The sequence below is a fragment of the Stomoxys calcitrans genome, chromosome 3 (assembly GCF_963082655.1).
Source record: "Stomoxys calcitrans chromosome 3, idStoCalc2.1, whole genome shotgun sequence".
NCBI classification, from domain to species: domain Eukaryota; kingdom Metazoa; phylum Arthropoda; class Insecta; order Diptera; family Muscidae; genus Stomoxys; species Stomoxys calcitrans.
The window spans coordinates 31,792,262-31,810,576 of record NC_081554.1 but is presented as its reverse complement, the minus strand read 5'-3'; the positions used below and the strand labels follow the sequence as shown (position 1 = coordinate 31,810,576).

General features: G+C 37.5%; 2 protein-coding genes across 2 annotated transcripts in view; both read right to left on the bottom strand.

Annotated features, from left to right (window-relative positions):
* Window positions 1-18,315, bottom strand: part of LOC106084772 (glia maturation factor gamma) — a 31,373-nt gene that overhangs the window by 9,180 nt on the left and 3,878 nt on the right. The gene's annotated exons all lie outside the window — the stretch shown is intronic.
* On the bottom strand, window positions 6,888-16,810 carry LOC106084771 (ephrin type-B receptor 1-B). The gene is made up of 2 exons (XM_013248684.2): window positions 16,369-16,810; window positions 6,888-12,075 (listed from the first exon to the last, which is right to left on the bottom strand). The coding sequence occupies exon 2, from the start codon at window positions 12,071-12,073 to the stop codon at window positions 7,778-7,780; it is 4,296 nt and encodes a 1,431-aa protein (XP_013104138.2). The 5' UTR covers window positions 12,074-12,075; window positions 16,369-16,810; the 3' UTR covers window positions 6,888-7,777.

Sequence of the window (18,315 nt, the reverse complement as noted above, 5' to 3'; positions counted from 1 at the left end):
TTGGTGTTGTAATGTTTGTTAAGCTTAATTAATTAAGGTACATCCAGTTATGTTAAATAGCTGCCTACTAATAAGATTTCTTTATTTTTTAATGCCGCCAAAAGGTTGCCCATTATTTCTTGGTATTTTATTCCTTTCTTTATATAAAATAGCCCATAGCCTCATGTGGAATTTTGTAAGTCTGTGTTTTTTTATTCTTTGTTAAATAAATTCTTGAAAAATTGTACAATTGAAAACACACACACATATATTATACATATATAGAGTTCAATATTTAGACTTTAATGGTGTTTGTAATTTTAGAAGACTTTAAGACTTATACCCACCTCGTTGCATTTCGCTGTTTTTAAGAACATTCATATTTTTTTGGTAAAGAACAAAAGGTTTGAAAAAAAAAAATAAACAGAATTCTAAAGAAAAAAAATAAAAATTCCCAATTATGAAAATAAAGCAAAACTTTTTGTAAACTAAATGAAAAAAAAATTATTTTGTTTATAATACAAAAAAATTTCAAAACACGAAGGAATTCGTTTCTCTACGAAGAAAATTCCGTAGAAGTGATACGAGTTCTATGAGCACAATTGTAGGCGACATGTCGCTGCGTCAATTTAAATTTCCCTTCAATTAATTGCAAAAGTAGATAAATGCTCCACAAACTGGGTCACAAACAACTCTGCTTCATTGCAGCTGTTTTGTTGTGTGTCGTTGTATGACTTTAGTCAGAATTGAAGTGTTCTAGTAATTTTATATTTAAAAAATTAATTTTTTTTGGAAAATACCACTACATTTGCCAGAATTGAAGTGTTCTAGTAATTTTATATTTAAAAAATTAATTTTTTTTTGGAAAATACCACCACATTTGCCATATAATAGGTAGGTAAATTTAAATTTTGCAATAGAAGGTGGAACATTTCGCAATCAGTTAACATACTTTTTTCGTGCGAGTGAACTTAGTACTAGGCTTAAGGAACAACTGTCCGATTCAAATTTAAACTCAAAACGGCGTTCCACTAAGCGAACTTTCATTTCATTTATGTCAACACATGTAACACGAAGCCACCAGGCCCATTAAAGATAATAATACTGTACAGATAAATTGATTTTAACATAAGATTAAAAACTACTCAATAATAATTTCTTCGTAAGAAGACCAAACGCATCATCGGCAAGGGCTGCCGCATCAGTGTGTAACACACTGCTACAACAACAACAACGGTTTACGAGTTGCGCCGAAAGAAATGTTCTCCGTTCGGCCAGGAAATCGTTGATTCTATCTTCCTAAGAGAGATTCACCAACTACAGCACATTAACAAGTTGAAAAGTAATTTTTAATTTAAATTCACAAAACAAAGTAAGACTACTTGTAATTTACTGGCGTCAACTAAATTTTCCTATTTGTTTTGATTCTAATACGCTATTTGATGCTGGCAATGCTGTACAAAATGGCAGTAAATTTCGAATGCCATGATCGAAGCAAAAACGAATGTGTTATCGATTCTAATTCGCTATTTGATGCTGGCAATGTTGTACAAAATGGCAGTAAATTTCGAATGCCGTGATCGAAGCAAAAACGAATTCGTTATGAAATGCCGTGATTAGGCCCCTGGTTCAACCAAATCTAATAAAAATTGAAGCCTCTAGGATTTAAGATGTCCAATAGACGATCGATTTGTATTGTGTGTTGTTGTTGCAGTGTGTTGTCCGCTGATGAAGGACTCCTTGCCGATGGAGGACTCCAGACACTGAAGATAGAGTAAAACGAACTAGTCGATAATTAATTTTTTGGCTAAATATCGATTGATATTTATCCTGCTTGATTCTGTTAAATGTCAAGACCCACGAACTCTGCGACGAAGATGGGGTGCGTCCACAGGGATCTGGGTCTGGCTGGGCATTAAACAGGTGACGTGTATCGAGCGGTCCCTAATAACAATCGGGTCCCTGAGCGGTCCCTGATAACAATCTGCAGAAGTTGAGGCGGCTGCATCTGCCGGAACGTAATTGAGCGAGAACTACTTTGGATTGCCGAGGGAGGTCAATTTCTTCAGATGCAATGAGAGGCGATCGTTCTCCAAGGACTACATTCACCCGTTAGCCATTTACCGCTTCTGCTACCGTGTCTGCATGAATGTTGTCTAGATCCGCTTGATATGCCGCTTGATCTGGAGGTTCTCTCTTGTAGATCTACCTTAAGGCTTCTGGGCGGTGGATATCTATCCACAAGATGATGATTTGGATGGTCTCTGCGATAACAGCCCAAAAGGTATTGCTTAGACAGCATGTAGTTATGTCTTCGCACTGGTAGGATCTTTGTCTCCTAATGGAGGTGGTCCACATGAGAACTGAGCAGCTGACGAGACCATACTGTACCTTGTAAGTGGTCAACAAGGTTTCTTTGACTGCACCCCAAGTGCTGCCAGCAAGAGAGTTTTTAGGACCTTGTTTCTACTTTTGACTTTATCGCAAATTGCTGTGGCATATGGGGAGAATGTATAAGAGCTGTCAAATGTGACGCCAAGTATTTTGGGACACTTGATGGTCGGAATCATTTTTCCATCGACCATCACAGTCAGTTCAGTTCACCTCACGCTTATTTGTAGTGAACAATGTGGCTGAAGATTTGGTGGCAGATATCTTCAGATTTCTTGTAGCGAAATATGAGGCAAGTTCGTTAAGGTAGACGTTCAACCTATCGCAGATGTCAACAATGGGTGGGGGCCTGATGCCATGATCGTATATGATACGATCGTTCGCATATGATACGATCTCTATGCCGTCTGGAGGGGTTGGAATGGAGGAAAGATAGAGGTTAAACAGTGCCGTAGATATCACCCCACCTTGGGGAACTCCCTGTTTCACTCCATGGTGTTTCGACTTCTTATCCCTAAATTCCACAAATGACTGGCGACCACACGGATAATTCGCGACCCAGCGTTTCAGGCCTGGCTGGAGGGACGTGTTGGCGATGTCCTCAAATAATTTGGCACGGGTGACCGTGTCGAATGCCTTCGATAGGTCCAGTGCCACGAGGATCGTCCTATAACATGGCCTAGGCTGATTGAAGCCACGGCAAATGTGTGCGGTGATGGCATACAAAGCTGTTGTTGTGATATGCAGTCTTCGAAATCCATGTTGATGCTCGGCGAATGGAAATTCCCAAAAGAGGCTTGGGGGGAGTAATGCCTCAAGCGTCTTTGCCACTGGTGAGAGAAGGGAGATCGGTCTGTACGTCTCCCCCAAACTCGTGTCCTCTCCAGGCTTCAGTAGTGGAAACACTCTGCCCATTTTCCAGACATCGAGAACTATAAGAGTGTCCAAAGACAGGTTGAGGACATAGTAAGGTACTCAACTCCAGGTAAATCTAGATTCTTCAACATCAATGTAGAGATTCCGTCGGGGCCCAACGCCTTGGTTGATTTGGCGCCAAGGATGACATTCGTAACTTCGCCCACGGCAAATTGTGATGGATGTTCATCGGCTCGGAGACCACGAATACGGCGAATGGCTCTCCTCCTTGCCCTGTCACTCTCGGGATGCACAAAAAAATTGGCAGTTAAACAACCAGTCGCATCTCTTCGGATCAGTCACGGTTACTTCGCCAAAAGTGACTGAGGTCCTGTCATCCCGACTACCGGGGTTCGAGAGTGCTAACATTTTGTACTATGATTTCACTCATGACTTCCATTTGACTTTATTAACCTTGGTTTAATTTGATCGGTGCATTGATATTGCATCTATATAAAACGATCTCCTGATTTTTAATTCTCATTTTCATTTGAAATATAGGTGATGGGAAATTAACGATAGTATCGATATTTGTTATTGAAACTATCGAAAATATCGAATGTTGCGATTATCGATAGTTTGCCAGCTCTATTGAATACATCAAAACCCAAGACTTAATTTACAAAAATTGGAAACAAATTTTATCCAATTGTTTGCTCAAAAGATTCGGGAAAACCAAATATCATGACAGTGAGGTCATATTTGTTCATATTAAACAAAAGTCAGTCAATAAACTACAGAAAACTTTATAGACAAAATCAGTCTTTTAAATTACTTTGAAAATTATTTGAAATTTACATTTTTATGAGTAAAATTTACAAGTTTTAAAATTTAATTTTACTCAAAAACAACTACTGTTTTAAAAATCAAATGTAGCTTATTTTGTTATTATCTCATTGATATTGTATGAAAAATTTGGGTTTTTTTAATTCCATAATTTTTTTTTTTATTCGCATAACTCTTCAAACATGTATTCTTACGATCACTACGATAATTTTCGTGTTGTCCTCAAAGTAAAAAATAATATATTAAAAAATTAATACATACAATAATGATTTAATGAAAAAATCAAATAAATCTCATGCTTTACAGTCTAAAATTTTGTATCTTAAATATACTCTAGTAGCCAATAGGTGTTTTTTACGAAATGGGTCGAAAAAGGTTTGAAATGAGTTATAAAAAATTGGGGTTTCGAAGAAGATTAAAAATTTGCATTTCCATGACTTGTAAAGGGAATTTTTTAAGATTAATTTTTTTCTTCTAGTATCTTCTATGAATTTTAAATGGATATTGTTTAGTATGAGCTCATTGATTCAAATATTTGTAAGAAAACTATAATGCCAAATATTCTCTAATCCTTTGGCGCATCAGAAACAAATGCATCAAACTTAAATATTCGCCATAAATAAGTTTAGAAAATGATCGAATTGATTGAAATATAATATAAACTTGCTGCAAATCAAATCAACGGAAGATGTGGCTTCTACAGCCTTAAAAATCGAAACGCATAAAAAATATATATGGGAACTTTACCTAAATCTAATTCGATTTTGATGAAATTTTTTGCATGTAGTGCGACGTCAAATCTCAAATCTCCTACAAAATTTTGTAAGGATGGGACCAAACTTATTGCTACTACAACTTTTAAAGGGCATATCGGTTTAAAGATATACATGACAGCTATATATTAATCTAATCCGATACACACATACTAGGACGTCAATTTGGTAAAGATCGGACCAAAACTGTGCCTTCTGCAGACTTAAAAGACCATATCGGAAGAAAGATAAATATTGGAGCTATATACAAATCTGATCCCATTCAGATGAAATTTTTTACACATATTGGGACGTCACAAAAAGCACTTCGTGCCAAATTTGGTAAACATCGGACCGAAATTGTGCCTTCTACAGGCTTAATAAGTCAACTCGGATGAAAATTATATATGGGAGCTATATATAAATCTGGACCGATTTAGATGAAATTTTGTACACGTATTAAGAAGTCACACGAAACATATGCTAAATTTTGTAAGGATTGTGGCTTCTACAGCTTTAAAACGGCACATCGGATGAAAGATATATATGGGAGCTATATCTAAATCTGAACCGATCTATAGCGTTCGTCCTTGGACCGAAAAAGAGACCCATGCAAAAGTTTGTGAGAATCGGACAACATATGCGACCTGTACCTTGATTACAAGAATACATGGACAGACGGACCGACGGACGTAGCTAAATCGAATCAGGAAGTGATTATAAGCCGATCGGTATACTTATTAATGGGTCTACCTTGTCTCCTTCTTAGCATTGCAAACAAATGCACAAAGTTATAAAACCCTGTACCACAGTGGTGGTATAGTGTATAAAAATGGTTGAATCAATAAATTTTTTAATTAAAAATGAAAAAAAAATTTAATTGAAATTTGAAAAAAAGTTCAGATTCAGTTAAAAATATGATTGAATCAATTAATTTTTTAATTGAAAATTGCCTAAAAAATTTCAATCACAATCGTAATTGAAAAAAAAAATACGGATTCAATTAAAAATTCGTTGATTCCAAAAAATTTTTTTAAATGAAAACATTTTCTTTTTTCAATTAAATTTGTTTTTGTGCAGGTGCGATTTTATGTTAAAGTCAATAAAATACACTTTTCTTCGTTAAATGGTCATAAAATATTAAGAAAAAAACTTTTTTTCTAATTTTTTTCAAAAAAAATTTTGTGATAAAAATTACAAAAATTAGTATGTCAATAGAAATGCTCTAAATAATGAATCTATATGTCTTGTAGCGTACCTGAAAGCCATACAATATAACTGCGATAAATATGAAATTTCATCAAAATCCGACAAGGAAATGGAAAATCGGTCAAGCGTTAATGGGTTAATAGAAAATTTTGCAAAATTATTATTATTCAAGCAAGTCAATCATTTTTGAATTTGAATTTATGAAAACATTAATATGAAATTATTTCAAAAATCTATAAATTTTTTATTAAATAAATGATAGGAATCCTATCAAATTAATGATAGGATTAATAAAAAAAAATTTTATCAGCACGCCACCAATCATTTTGTTTAATTGAATTGATAGAAATTTACTATTAATATCAATCATTTTTTAAATCGTACCAATTAAATTATTCCATTTTAATAAGAAACACAATTAATCATTTTGTTTAATCGAACTGTGTAAAATGTTAATAAAAAATATTGCAAAATGAATACTTTTTTAAATAAAACCAATAAAATAAAAATCTTTTTCTAAAATCAATAAACGTTTTAAAATAAAATATTATTAATTAAAATAAAAAACTGAAATCCGAAACACCATCATTCATTTTGTTTATTGTAATTGAGAATTTTTTGCAAAAATCAATATTTTTTTAATCAAATCAATTTTAGAATAAATTAATGAAAACAGAATTGATCAATTGAATTGATGATAAAGTTAATAGAAAACTATTAAAAAGTCAATTGTTCACAAATGAAACCAATTAAAGACTTAACTAAATTATGGTATCACATTCAATTACCTTTTTAATCAAAATACCCCATTTTTAAGCTTGAGAAATAAACTACGAATTCAATTAAAATGATAAATAGATTTATGAAATTTTGTCTTTTATTGTTAACTGATGCAGTTAAGACACTGTCCATCTGGGTTTGTTAGGAATTTTTTTTCCACTCTGAAAGGACAGATTTTTTTTCAATAAAATAGAAGTGAATTCAAATATGCCCAAAATTAACCAAACCTTTGGTTGTGTTTTTGTTGAATAACTCATTGAATTGCTATTATGAGAAAAGATGAGAAAACCCCAAGATCTTTAAATTGTAGAAATGCTGAATGTTTTGCTGGCTAGGCCTAGAGTATACAAAAAGAAATACAGCTACAAACTCATAAGAAATTTCAGGCAAGTATTACATAAAAAATAATAATAATTACAAGCTATGCAAAGACTCTATTTTCTTGTTTAAATTAAAATTCACATTTATAATAATATTTCACAAAGTTAAAAAAGAAAAATTAAAAATACTGATTTCACAGAATAAAAAGAAAATACAAAGACTAAATTGATATTTTGATTATATTCATTCTCAATTGTTGTAAGATCATATACAAATATGTATATATGTATGTACGCATATGCATTTGTAGTACATATGTACATGTGGAATTTTTCGTTTTTGTAAATTGGTGGAGGGTATACTAGATTCGGCCCAGCCGAATATAGCGCACTATTGCTTTTGTTGTTGTTGTTTGTGTGTATATATGTCGTGTGTGTGTTGTGTTTTGTTGTAAATTTTTTACGAAATTCTGAATATTTTCTGTTTTTGCTTTCTTTGTTTTTTAAATATATAATAATTATTATTATTATTATTATTGGTAAAAAAATTATATATGTATAATATGTACATACTAAAAAAAATTAATTGCAGTTGTTTGCAGCAGCGTATAATAATTGTATTTTGTATTATTTTTAATAAAATTGCTAAATTATGGTGTCTAATTGCCTGGCTTGGTGTAAAATTTTCTTTTGATGTCCTACTAAGGTAATACCCATATCCGAGAGCTGTTGAGCAGTTAATCTTGAGATCTGTTGAGCTGTCACCAGATTAGCCTCTTTGAAGTGCTGTGAATATCGTGACATTTTTATGTTATCCAACCACATGTCGGTGCTGATGAAGATGTTATGCCCTCGCTGACTATCCATGATGTGCGAGCCATCATTTTCGGGCGAGTTTCGAGTGGTCAGCAAAACCTGTGGCTGTCGCGCCAAATTGTCCAATGTTGACACGATGCTGGCAAACGATGGACGATGGGTGCGTTGCTTCTGCCAGCAATCCAACATCAATTGGTACAAAGCCTCCGGACAGTCCATGGGTGCCGGCAAGCGATAGCCCTTCTCAATGCTTTTGATGACATCCTGATTGGACCAATTCCAGTAGGGACGTTCGCCATAGGACATAACTTCCCACAAGACAACACCGTATGACCAGACATCCGAGGCCGAAGTAAATTTCCTAAATGCTATTGCTTCAGGAGCCGTCCAACGCACTGGTATCTTTCCTCCCCTGGTGGTGTATGCATCACTGGCATTTTCAATTTCTCGCGAAAGCCCAAAGTCGGCTATCTTGCATATGAGCTGGGAGTTGACCAGTACATTGCGTGCTGCCAAATCTCGATGTACATAATTCATCTCACTTAAATAGGCCATGCCACTTGCTATGCCGCGTAACATGACAATCAATTGCAGCGTCTGGAATTTGCCATCGTTGACACGTAAGAAAGTATCCAGGCTACCGTTTTCCATGTACTCAGTGATAATCATAACGGGATTGGAGCGGGTCACCACACCCTGCAGATAGATGACATTGGGGTGGTCGAATTGTCCCATAATCGAAGCTTCTGTCAAAAAGTCGCATCGTGCCTTTTCCGAAGAGCCTGGCTTCAAGGTTTTGATGGCCACATCAATGTCCTGCACGAAATTTGGTGGTATTTTCAAGCGTCCCCGGCACACATCTCCAAATTCTCCGCCTCCTATTATGGCTTCAATTGTTATGTAATTGGCATCAATTTCCCGAGCAAATTCTCGTATGGCCTGATTTGGATCTTCATATGTGTGGGGATCCACATAGCTGCGACTGTTGCCAAACAGTGGAGTGGTAACATTCGATTGAATTGTTTTAACAATGGGCGTGGTGTCCATGGCATGTATGTAGGTTACTACCTGACCTTCATTACTGGCATAATCCAATGGCAATGGCATGTGGTTACTCGATTTCTTATCGAGATCGTCTTGGTTCTTAGAGCGCAGAAAAACCACAGTTGCTATTATTACCAAAACTAAAATAACCACCACCGCAACGGTAGCACCGGCCACTATACGCATCTGTAGGTTCTCCTCGTATACCGAACCCACTCCCGGCTGAGTGTGGGCATAGACGATATTACTGTACGTGCCAAAACCATTGATTGTCTTGTAGCGTACCTGAAAGCCATACTCAGTGCTGTCATTAAGACCCTCAATGTGAGCCTTGGTGTCCTTTGTAGTCAATGACGTTTTGTTAATGGCATCAAAGTCGGGCTTTGGAAACCAGCGAACTTCGTAAAATTCGATGGGCGCATCACTTTGGACTGGCTTTTCCCATATCAAGTCTACTTCGTTGCTTGTGGCCAACACCACACGCACATTGCTCACTGTGGATAATATGGCTGACTCAGTGGTGGTAAAGGTGATTTCATCCCATTCAGTCTTGATTTGACTTAAGTCTATAGGTTGATTGTTACTATTGTGTTGGGGTGTGGTGGAAGTAGCTGCAGGTGGTGCCAAGGGAATCTCATTATCATGTTTTCCCGCCTCTTCCGAGCTAAAAGAATCATTCACATGCTTCTGTGACTTCTCATCGGCAGTTCCATTTTCGGCAATATATGAGACACCATTCATGGAATGAATCTGTATGGTGTAGGTGGTCATGGGTTCCAAATTGGTCAGGGTCAACTTTGTGTCATTGAAGGTGTCAGTGTTGGGCGTCAAGACCACATTGGAAGAGCAGGTGGAACACACGACTTTGTAAACGATATCACTGCGATAAATGGTATTGGCATTGTTTTCACTGGCAGAATGATCACGCACCGGTGCATTCCAAGATAATATTGCACTAATATGATCAACAAATAGCAAGGTAAGATTTGTGGGTGGTCCTGGCGGCTTGTAGCAGGGCATGTGTTTCCCATCTCTGGGATGCCTATTGAAACCGGGCAGGCATTTACAAAAGCTGGAGGCCGATTTGGAGGCATTCGAATTGGGTGGACATGGTACGCATTTGCCCACTTCTGCTGAGCGGAATGTACCCACAGGACATTCATTGCAGGTCTTGTTGGCATAATCGGGCTCGTAGCCTCCTTTACAACGACAACCTCCGGTAAGTATGGTCCATTTGCCATCGCCTTTGCACAGGTAGGTGGGCTGCTCATAGGGTTCGGCATTGTCAACACATGTGCCATTTTGTTTCTCTATTATGGTGATCTCCCGACCAGTGGGTGTTTCATTGAAATGGGCAAAATTCTCGGTGACTGCCGGACAAGTGATGTAATACACCTTAACTGCCAACACGCTGATGCAGGCTCCCTGGTCGCGGAAAGCAAAATAAACACCCTTTTTGGTTACGGCAATGCTCTTGACCTCTGTATTGATATCCACATCGGAGTTCTGATTGAAACGACCCTCACCAGCTGCAATGCGGGCAATTAGTTTGTAGCTATCCGTTTGCCAGGGCGGAGGCTCACGAGTGGCAGCATCAAATTCGTAATACAATAAACTGAATGTTTCCTTACACGATAGGGCATTGCCCGGAAACAGCGAACAGTCTCTAATTGTGAACTGTATCTCTATATAGAGGCGATTAGCGGGACCGCGATCAATGAACGGAGACCAAAGCCAATTGTTGACATTGTGATAGGCCACATCACACACGACATAACTGCGCCAATTTATGCCCTTAACAAAATCCGTAAAACTCTCTTCCACCCAACCGGGCGTCTGTGCCTGCGGTCCATATGGATAACGCGTCCATTCCAAAGTAGCCTCACGTGTCGTGTCGAGCAGTATCACTTGGTCGGCAGTAGCAGTGTGCAACTGCATGAGTATTAACAAAATTAAAGTAGTTATTATTGTAGGGTGCATTAAAAATAAAGACAATTTCAGGGGAGATGATGAACATGATATTTCGTTATCGTAAATTTGAGACCTTCTGGGGAATCTCTTGTTCTCTGTGGCATGAGGGGGCATACTTGGAAAGATATTTTTGGGTGGCTGTTGTTCTATTTTGGGTGTAACAACTAAACACTTGTGGCAGGAATCTTCTACTACTAGCGACGATGAAGAAGATGATGGCGATGGTGGCAATGTCGATCCAGGTGAAGATACAGATGACACTGAAGAAATATTCGATGCATTTCGTCGATGTTTATATTTGTTGCTTGTGGTGGCTGGGGATGAGCTTGAGGTCGACACATTCGTTGCGGGCACTAACGACGATGATGGTGACGAACAATTTAATGACGTTGCTAATATCAATGTTGTTGTGGCTTTTGTTAAAAATAATTTCAATGCAACTGTTGAAGTAGCCGCACTAATGATCGATGATGACATTGTTTTTGTTATCGTTGTGAAAATTTGCGTTGTTGCCGAACCACCACCATTGCTATGGTGTTGCGGAATAATGTTCGATGCCCTATTGATTTGTCGCCGTCGTCTTGGTTGTGGTGGTGGTGGGGGCGCAATATTGGAAGCATTTTCGATATTTTGATTTTCAGAATTATTCATTCTGGATTTCTCCTTATCAAGCAGTCTTGTTGTCATCGCCGACGATGATAATGTTGATGCCATACACTGTGTATGTGATTTCTTCTTCATGGGTAGGTCGCTTCCACCACTACTACTGTTACTGGTAATGGTGTGGCTGTCGACCATAATACTGGATCCCATCTTAACGAGATTACATTTTTTTAAAATTTCACTTATACTACTACTCCATTGGAGGCCTTCATGGACACACGATGTCAATAATCGAAGTAATGGGCTTGATAATAATTTTGATGGAGTCGATATTGGCGGCAATGATAACGAATATCCACTGTTGGTTGACGTCTGATTACAGTTAACAATGTCTTGGACATTTTTATGAAATTGCACTGTCCCAATACATGGACATCCCACAAAATCCGGAGGTTTTTCTCGCTGCTGTTGAATGCTTTGTTTTTTGGAATGATTTAGAACATTCATAGCTGCAATTGAAGATTTCATTTCAATTTACGAATGTAGAGGTTTTATAATGCTATTAAGTTTGGCACGAATGAAATCTGAATAATACATCGCTAGGAGTGGGTAACAAAAAGAAATTATTAATTTCGCAAATGAATAAGACTGAAGAAAAGGACACGAAGTAGGTCGGTATAAAGGAAATTGAATATGATTTTAAACCCAGTAGATTTCCTTACAAAACTTTTGAGACTCACTAAAATAGCTCATATTTTACATGAACCGGATCGCTTATCCAATGTCATAGAGACGAAAACACCCCATGATACGATCAAGAGTTTCGAAATACTACTTAAGCCAAGAATGCGGCAATCAGACCAACTCTGCAATCAGTAGCAAAGCCCCAGATGAAAGAGAGGTATAGGTAGAAAAGGAGAGAGATAAATGTCTATTCCGCAGAAAGAAGCTGAAAATGGAAAACAGAAGACAGAATAAATTCCGAAAATGCTATCAAAACAATCAAACATCAAAGCGAGGACTTTGCTACAGGCACATTCTCCAGCAGATACAAGGATAGAGGATAGATGGTATAATATGTATACAGCCTAGTTAGAATGAGGACTAAGTAGCGGTGACCCGACTGAAGAACAACAAAGTAGCAGGAGCCGATGTCCAGCTAAACTATTTAAATCCGGAGGTGGCACGCTGATGATGCCTATGAGGATCGCCATCTCATCACATACAAGATACTCTCAGTGGTACTGTATAATAGACAAAAATCGTAATCAACGAAATAATTGAGCCCTATCAGAGCCGCTTTAGACCTGGAAATCAATCATAGGCCAGACATTCACAATGCGTCTGTCAAATCCTGGAAAAGGCCTAAGCAGAATAGATCGACTCTTACCATATTTTCTTCGATTGTAAACTGCCTTCGAATCTCCATACGTTGTTAAGTCATATCTGCGTTTGGTATCCCCCAAATTTGACACGATTCTGATATATGACGCTTGCTGATTCAGGTTTCTCAATAACAATAGGAAAAACCTCCTCCAAACCGCTTATTATCAGAAAAGACAGCCTTCATCTATGGAGAGATAAGACCAAGTGGATGGTATCAACTCTCGGAACGTACAATAAACCCGGGCAAATCGAGAAAGTTGTAATCTTTAACATTGAGAAAGTCATAAATTTTATCTAGTTCGGAACCGCCGTAAACGAAAATAAGATAAAAGTCTTTAAATCAATTCCATGGCAGACGGTTATACGTACCGGATTGACCCGATGGAACCCATCATCGGCAGTGTACAACACAATGCTACAACAACCAGGTCTTTAAATAAAACGAAGAATTATATTGGCTAACAGATGCTACTTTGGATTACGCAAGCAGTTCAGGAACAAAGCCACATCTCTACAGAGGAAATTACAGTAAACAAGGCACTGATACTACTCGTGTTTTATGGTCCCGAGGTATGTATGTATCAAAATACAAAGAAAGCATTGACAAGGTCATGTTGTCAGAGTGAATGAAGAAGCACTAGCTAAGAAGTCTTTTTTATGGCAAATATTGTGGTACCCGCTAAAGGGGAATAGTGGAATGCTCCATATGGAGTAGCTGCATTCGCGGACAATCAGGGGAATCGAGCGGAGATTCTCAGTGAGAGGCCGAGCGCCACCGGCTCTTGCACAAATACTGAATGCCATTAATGCTCGATATGGCAAGGCGCCTTTAAACAACCAATGGCCACCATGTTCCCGCGGCGATCAGTCTTTCCGACCGAAACGAGCTTGCTCACCTACAAGAGCTACTCGTCAAGCTCGCCACCTCCACATGAAAATGTGGCTATATATATATGAGGATACGGAGTGGAGTGGTATCATGTGGAGAGTCTCAGTAGTAGACCGGGCGGCACCGGTTCTTGCTTAAATAATAAGTGCTTATAATGCACCATACGGCAAGGATAGTTATTGGCGCCTTTGAATAACCAATAGTCATCTTGTTCCCGAGGAAATTGGTCTTATGAACCGAAACGAGCTTGCTCGCTTATTGGAGCTTGACGAGGATCACTACCTCCACATGAAAATGTGACAACAATAACCAAAGCTCAGATGGAAAGATAAATTAGAAAAGTGTCAGAATGTTGGAAAAAAAGCGCAGAAGATCGAGGTGCTTGGAAATCTGTGAGTTGCTTGGATAATCTGTGATAGCCAATTAAAAAATAAAAATAAAAAAGTAAAACTTCTCTCCAAAGAAGTGTCGCACTGCGGCACGCCCCTTTTCATTGAGCTTAAACTTGATGTGATGTGAAAAGTTTGCCCCTGTTCCTTAGTGGAATGTTAATGGGCAAAATTTGCATTTGCATTAGTGACGGAGCTCAAACGTAATACTAGTGTGATATGTGTATTTGGCCGGAAAATCAAAACCGGCAATTGTTGGCGAACTCAAACACACAAAAGTGAACAAAATGTTTGTGTATCGCACCATAAATCGTTATAATGATACAGGTAGCATTTCCTGTATGATGGGGGTAAAAGAATTTGCAACTCCTGAAAAGGTTCTGAGAGTAAAGGCTCGAATTCAACGAAATCCACGCAGTAGTTACAATCAAATATTAAAAAAACGAGTTCAAGTTAATGCCTTATAAGTTCAAAAGGACACATGGTCTTACACCAAAGCAAAAGAAAGTTAGACTCGTAAGAGCAAAGAATATGCAGCGTTTGCGCGAGCGAATTTCAGAATATCGTGTTCTTTGACACCAATTAGTAAACTCCTAATATGGTCTTGTTTACTTAACCGAGCGCACGTACGATAATATTGAACCTACGAAAGACCTCCCTCAAGTGATGGTATGGGCAGCTCTGACCACAGATGGCCACGCTCCCACCTTTTCCGTCAAATATGTTTAATCGAAATGCGACTCATTATAGGGAAAACACTTTAGAATCAAATTTGGAGCCGTGGGCATGCAAATATTCCGTTGGCGGACAATGGACATAACAACTAGATTCGGCATCATCATTTAAAGCATGTGTAAACCAAGAGTGGCTAAAAACCCATGTTCCGCACTTCATTTCGTCCACACAGTCGTTGTGCCAGATGACAATCCGATGGACTTCCCTCCTCTTTGGATCATATTAGAAAGCAAGGTTAGGACTGAAAAATATATACGGATGCGCCGAAGAAAGCCAATGTACAGGAAAGGGCAACAATATAGGCAGATTACATTCGAGCAGTTAGCCATTCATATTTTGACCTACTCAAAGCAATAGTCAAGATTACTGTTACACATTTTTGTCATTTGAAACAATAAAAAATATTTGTACAACAACAAATGTGGTCGATTGATTTGGTTACACTTAGTGTCAGCTAAACTGCATAAAATTTTATCTTGCCTACCAGCATTATTTACCCAAAGTTTTCTAGTTCCAAGGATTTTGAGTAAAGAAAATTATTTCCCCTAAAGCCTACATCAATTATTTCTTCTTTCAAAGTAGTTTTTACTGCCTTTACTTTAGAAAGAGTCCAAATATTGCATACATTTTTCATTGCAGACGCGTCCGAAGAGGGACAGAGCAGCAAGCCCGCAAGTACTTTGTAGATTAAAATTTTAGAAATTGTTAAAAAAAAAACTGTTTAAAACATACCTTAATAAATAATTATTAGGCACACATTCCTTTCTATTTTTTAATTCATATTTAATTATAAATAACTAGCAGACGAATATACCACACTGATTAGAAATGTCTAATACGAACATTTGTACATTAAAAAAGAGCACAAAGGGGCGGAATAGACAACATTCTTAAAGGGATACTGTTTTCCCACGCCATTTCGACAACGAACTGATGATATCGATCGAAGAAGTGCAGGTACATGCGGGTTCATAATAAAAACCTGTAATGCTAAACAGCACATAATCATCAAACATTAGATGTTAACTACCAACAATTACGGAATTGATTCATAATTCAACGAATTAAAAATGCCTCCTTGCGACAAATTCTAATGAATCTTACGATTGTCCCCAACCCCCCCCTAAATTCGTTCATTCGTTTAATACACACAATCAAACAAACACACCATCCGACCAACCACTGTCAGAAAACCATCATGGAGGACATAAAGAAAGGCAGCCTGGGGTTACAACAGCAGCGAACGGACTCGTTGTCACAAAGAACCAAAAAAAGATACTTGTGTATGCGCATCCACCTTTACACATTTCAACTTCAATTTTCAGCACCGTTTTTAGCGACTATTAATTCAGATTTCATTCATACAAATCTTGTTTTCTTATAATTTCGTGTATCATAATTACTTTTTTCCGTTTATAATGCCCTTTAGGCCTTTTCCATTAGAAGATTATCATTGTGAAGCGCTCAGCTTATTCCAGTTTTTTTTCACTGAGGAGGAATTTTTCATCGAATACACATTTTTTCTTGTTATGATTGAGTTTGAGGGCACCAACACCATACACTTGCAAGTTTTTTAGCCTGTTTTTCCGAAATCCGTTGATATTTTCGTTAATTTTGATTATATTTAAATAAAATATTATTTTGATTTTTATAATTTCAAAGTTTTGATTATTGTTTGCTGGGTTTTGAATGGTTTTTGTTTATCTCAATTCGGTTAAATACATTTTCGATTGCTTTGCACAAATACAATGCTGCTGCTGCTGCGGCGACAAAAGTAATCATTTGTATCTGTGTATACTCATCTTCAAAGTAGTCAGTACGTTGCCTGGGTATTCATTCGTAGTAAATCGATGAAGTTTATGAGCGATATGCGGAGTTGTTGTCACTAAAATAATCAAATGTATGATACGAAGTTATGCAACCCTGTAACTACCTTAGTTTATTAACTCCCTTTTATGGATATGGATAGTCAGAGTTGAGTTATCTCCATTTCATTTTGGAATTGCTATATATTTCTCAATCTTGATCTTTAAGACGAATTTTTAAAACTTAAACATAAAATACATGTATGTTATGTTATGTTATTCTTCAAATGCCCCGTAAATATGAGGTTTCGAAATTAACAGCAATTTAAACAAGAACTGCAGCAGGACAAAGTCGCTTTTTGATACCCTATATCATAGTGAACATATGTTTAAGCGTGATTCAAAGCAATCAGTGGAAAAAATATTCCTATGGCACAGCACAGCACAGCTGATGGAACTTGATATGTCAATTCATATTTGAATTCGCTTATTAAAATATAAACTTCAAAATACACTTTGCATTTAGAATTCGTCTGAAGCGGACGCTTCGGGATTCGATGCTTAGTCATCGTTATACACAGTACAGTTATAACTGTACATTGGTTTTAATTCTGTATTTTTAATACACGTGTTTTAATTTACAGTTGGTGGGGACACCAACTTCGGAAGTACAACCTGGCATATAGAGTCGTACTCTGCCATTTCGATTAAAGTCCAAAAAAAAAAAAAAAAAACTTCAAAATAAAAACTCTCTGAATTGATTTTTGTGTTTTCTGCTGTTATGGTTCTTAAACATAGCCCATATAATGGTACGCGTCTAACAATCTTAATCGCTATTAGCTTTACCCAGGGAACTAGGTTCATTGTACCGCCACCAAAAAGATTCAAAAAGCGCTGAAGAACACAGACACAATTTCCGGCAGTACAATGCCAGACATTAGAATAAAGAAGATAAGGAGCCAACATGCATGACAACAATGGAAGCCAGGAGGGCTAGAGAAGTTCCCTCCTATCTGCCATTTGAAGCCCTTATTGTAGTCAAGAATGACGAAAGGACTATGTGCCTGGAACCAATTTAGACAGGTAAAAAGGTGTTCATTTAGCCATAGTCACGCACCTACCCCCGCAATTTCAGGCTAGTGCCACAATAGGTGCTCAACCACCTAAAACTCCTCCTTATCCCCACAAATCATGCGTAAGTCCGTCATGTGTCCAACGCGACGTCAAAGTCCCGACATTGCAATAACTTGTAAGGACCCCTATCAGCAGTAAAAGCGCCAGCTCTACATGTAGGAGTGGTTCCCTGAACACACCAAGTTACCTCATAGTGATAAATAGAAGCAACTTTATCTTTCGGTTTAAACGTTTAGCCCATTGGCCATTCTTGGCAGCATATGCGCTCAAAGTGAGTGTCAAAAAGACGTATACAAATGGTCCTTGTGGTGATTGAGCTCTAATCACAATATATCTATTTGAACCGCTAATTATCCCTATCAAAATAGTATGAACTCAATTCAGGAGGAATCCTAATGTGCACCACTATGC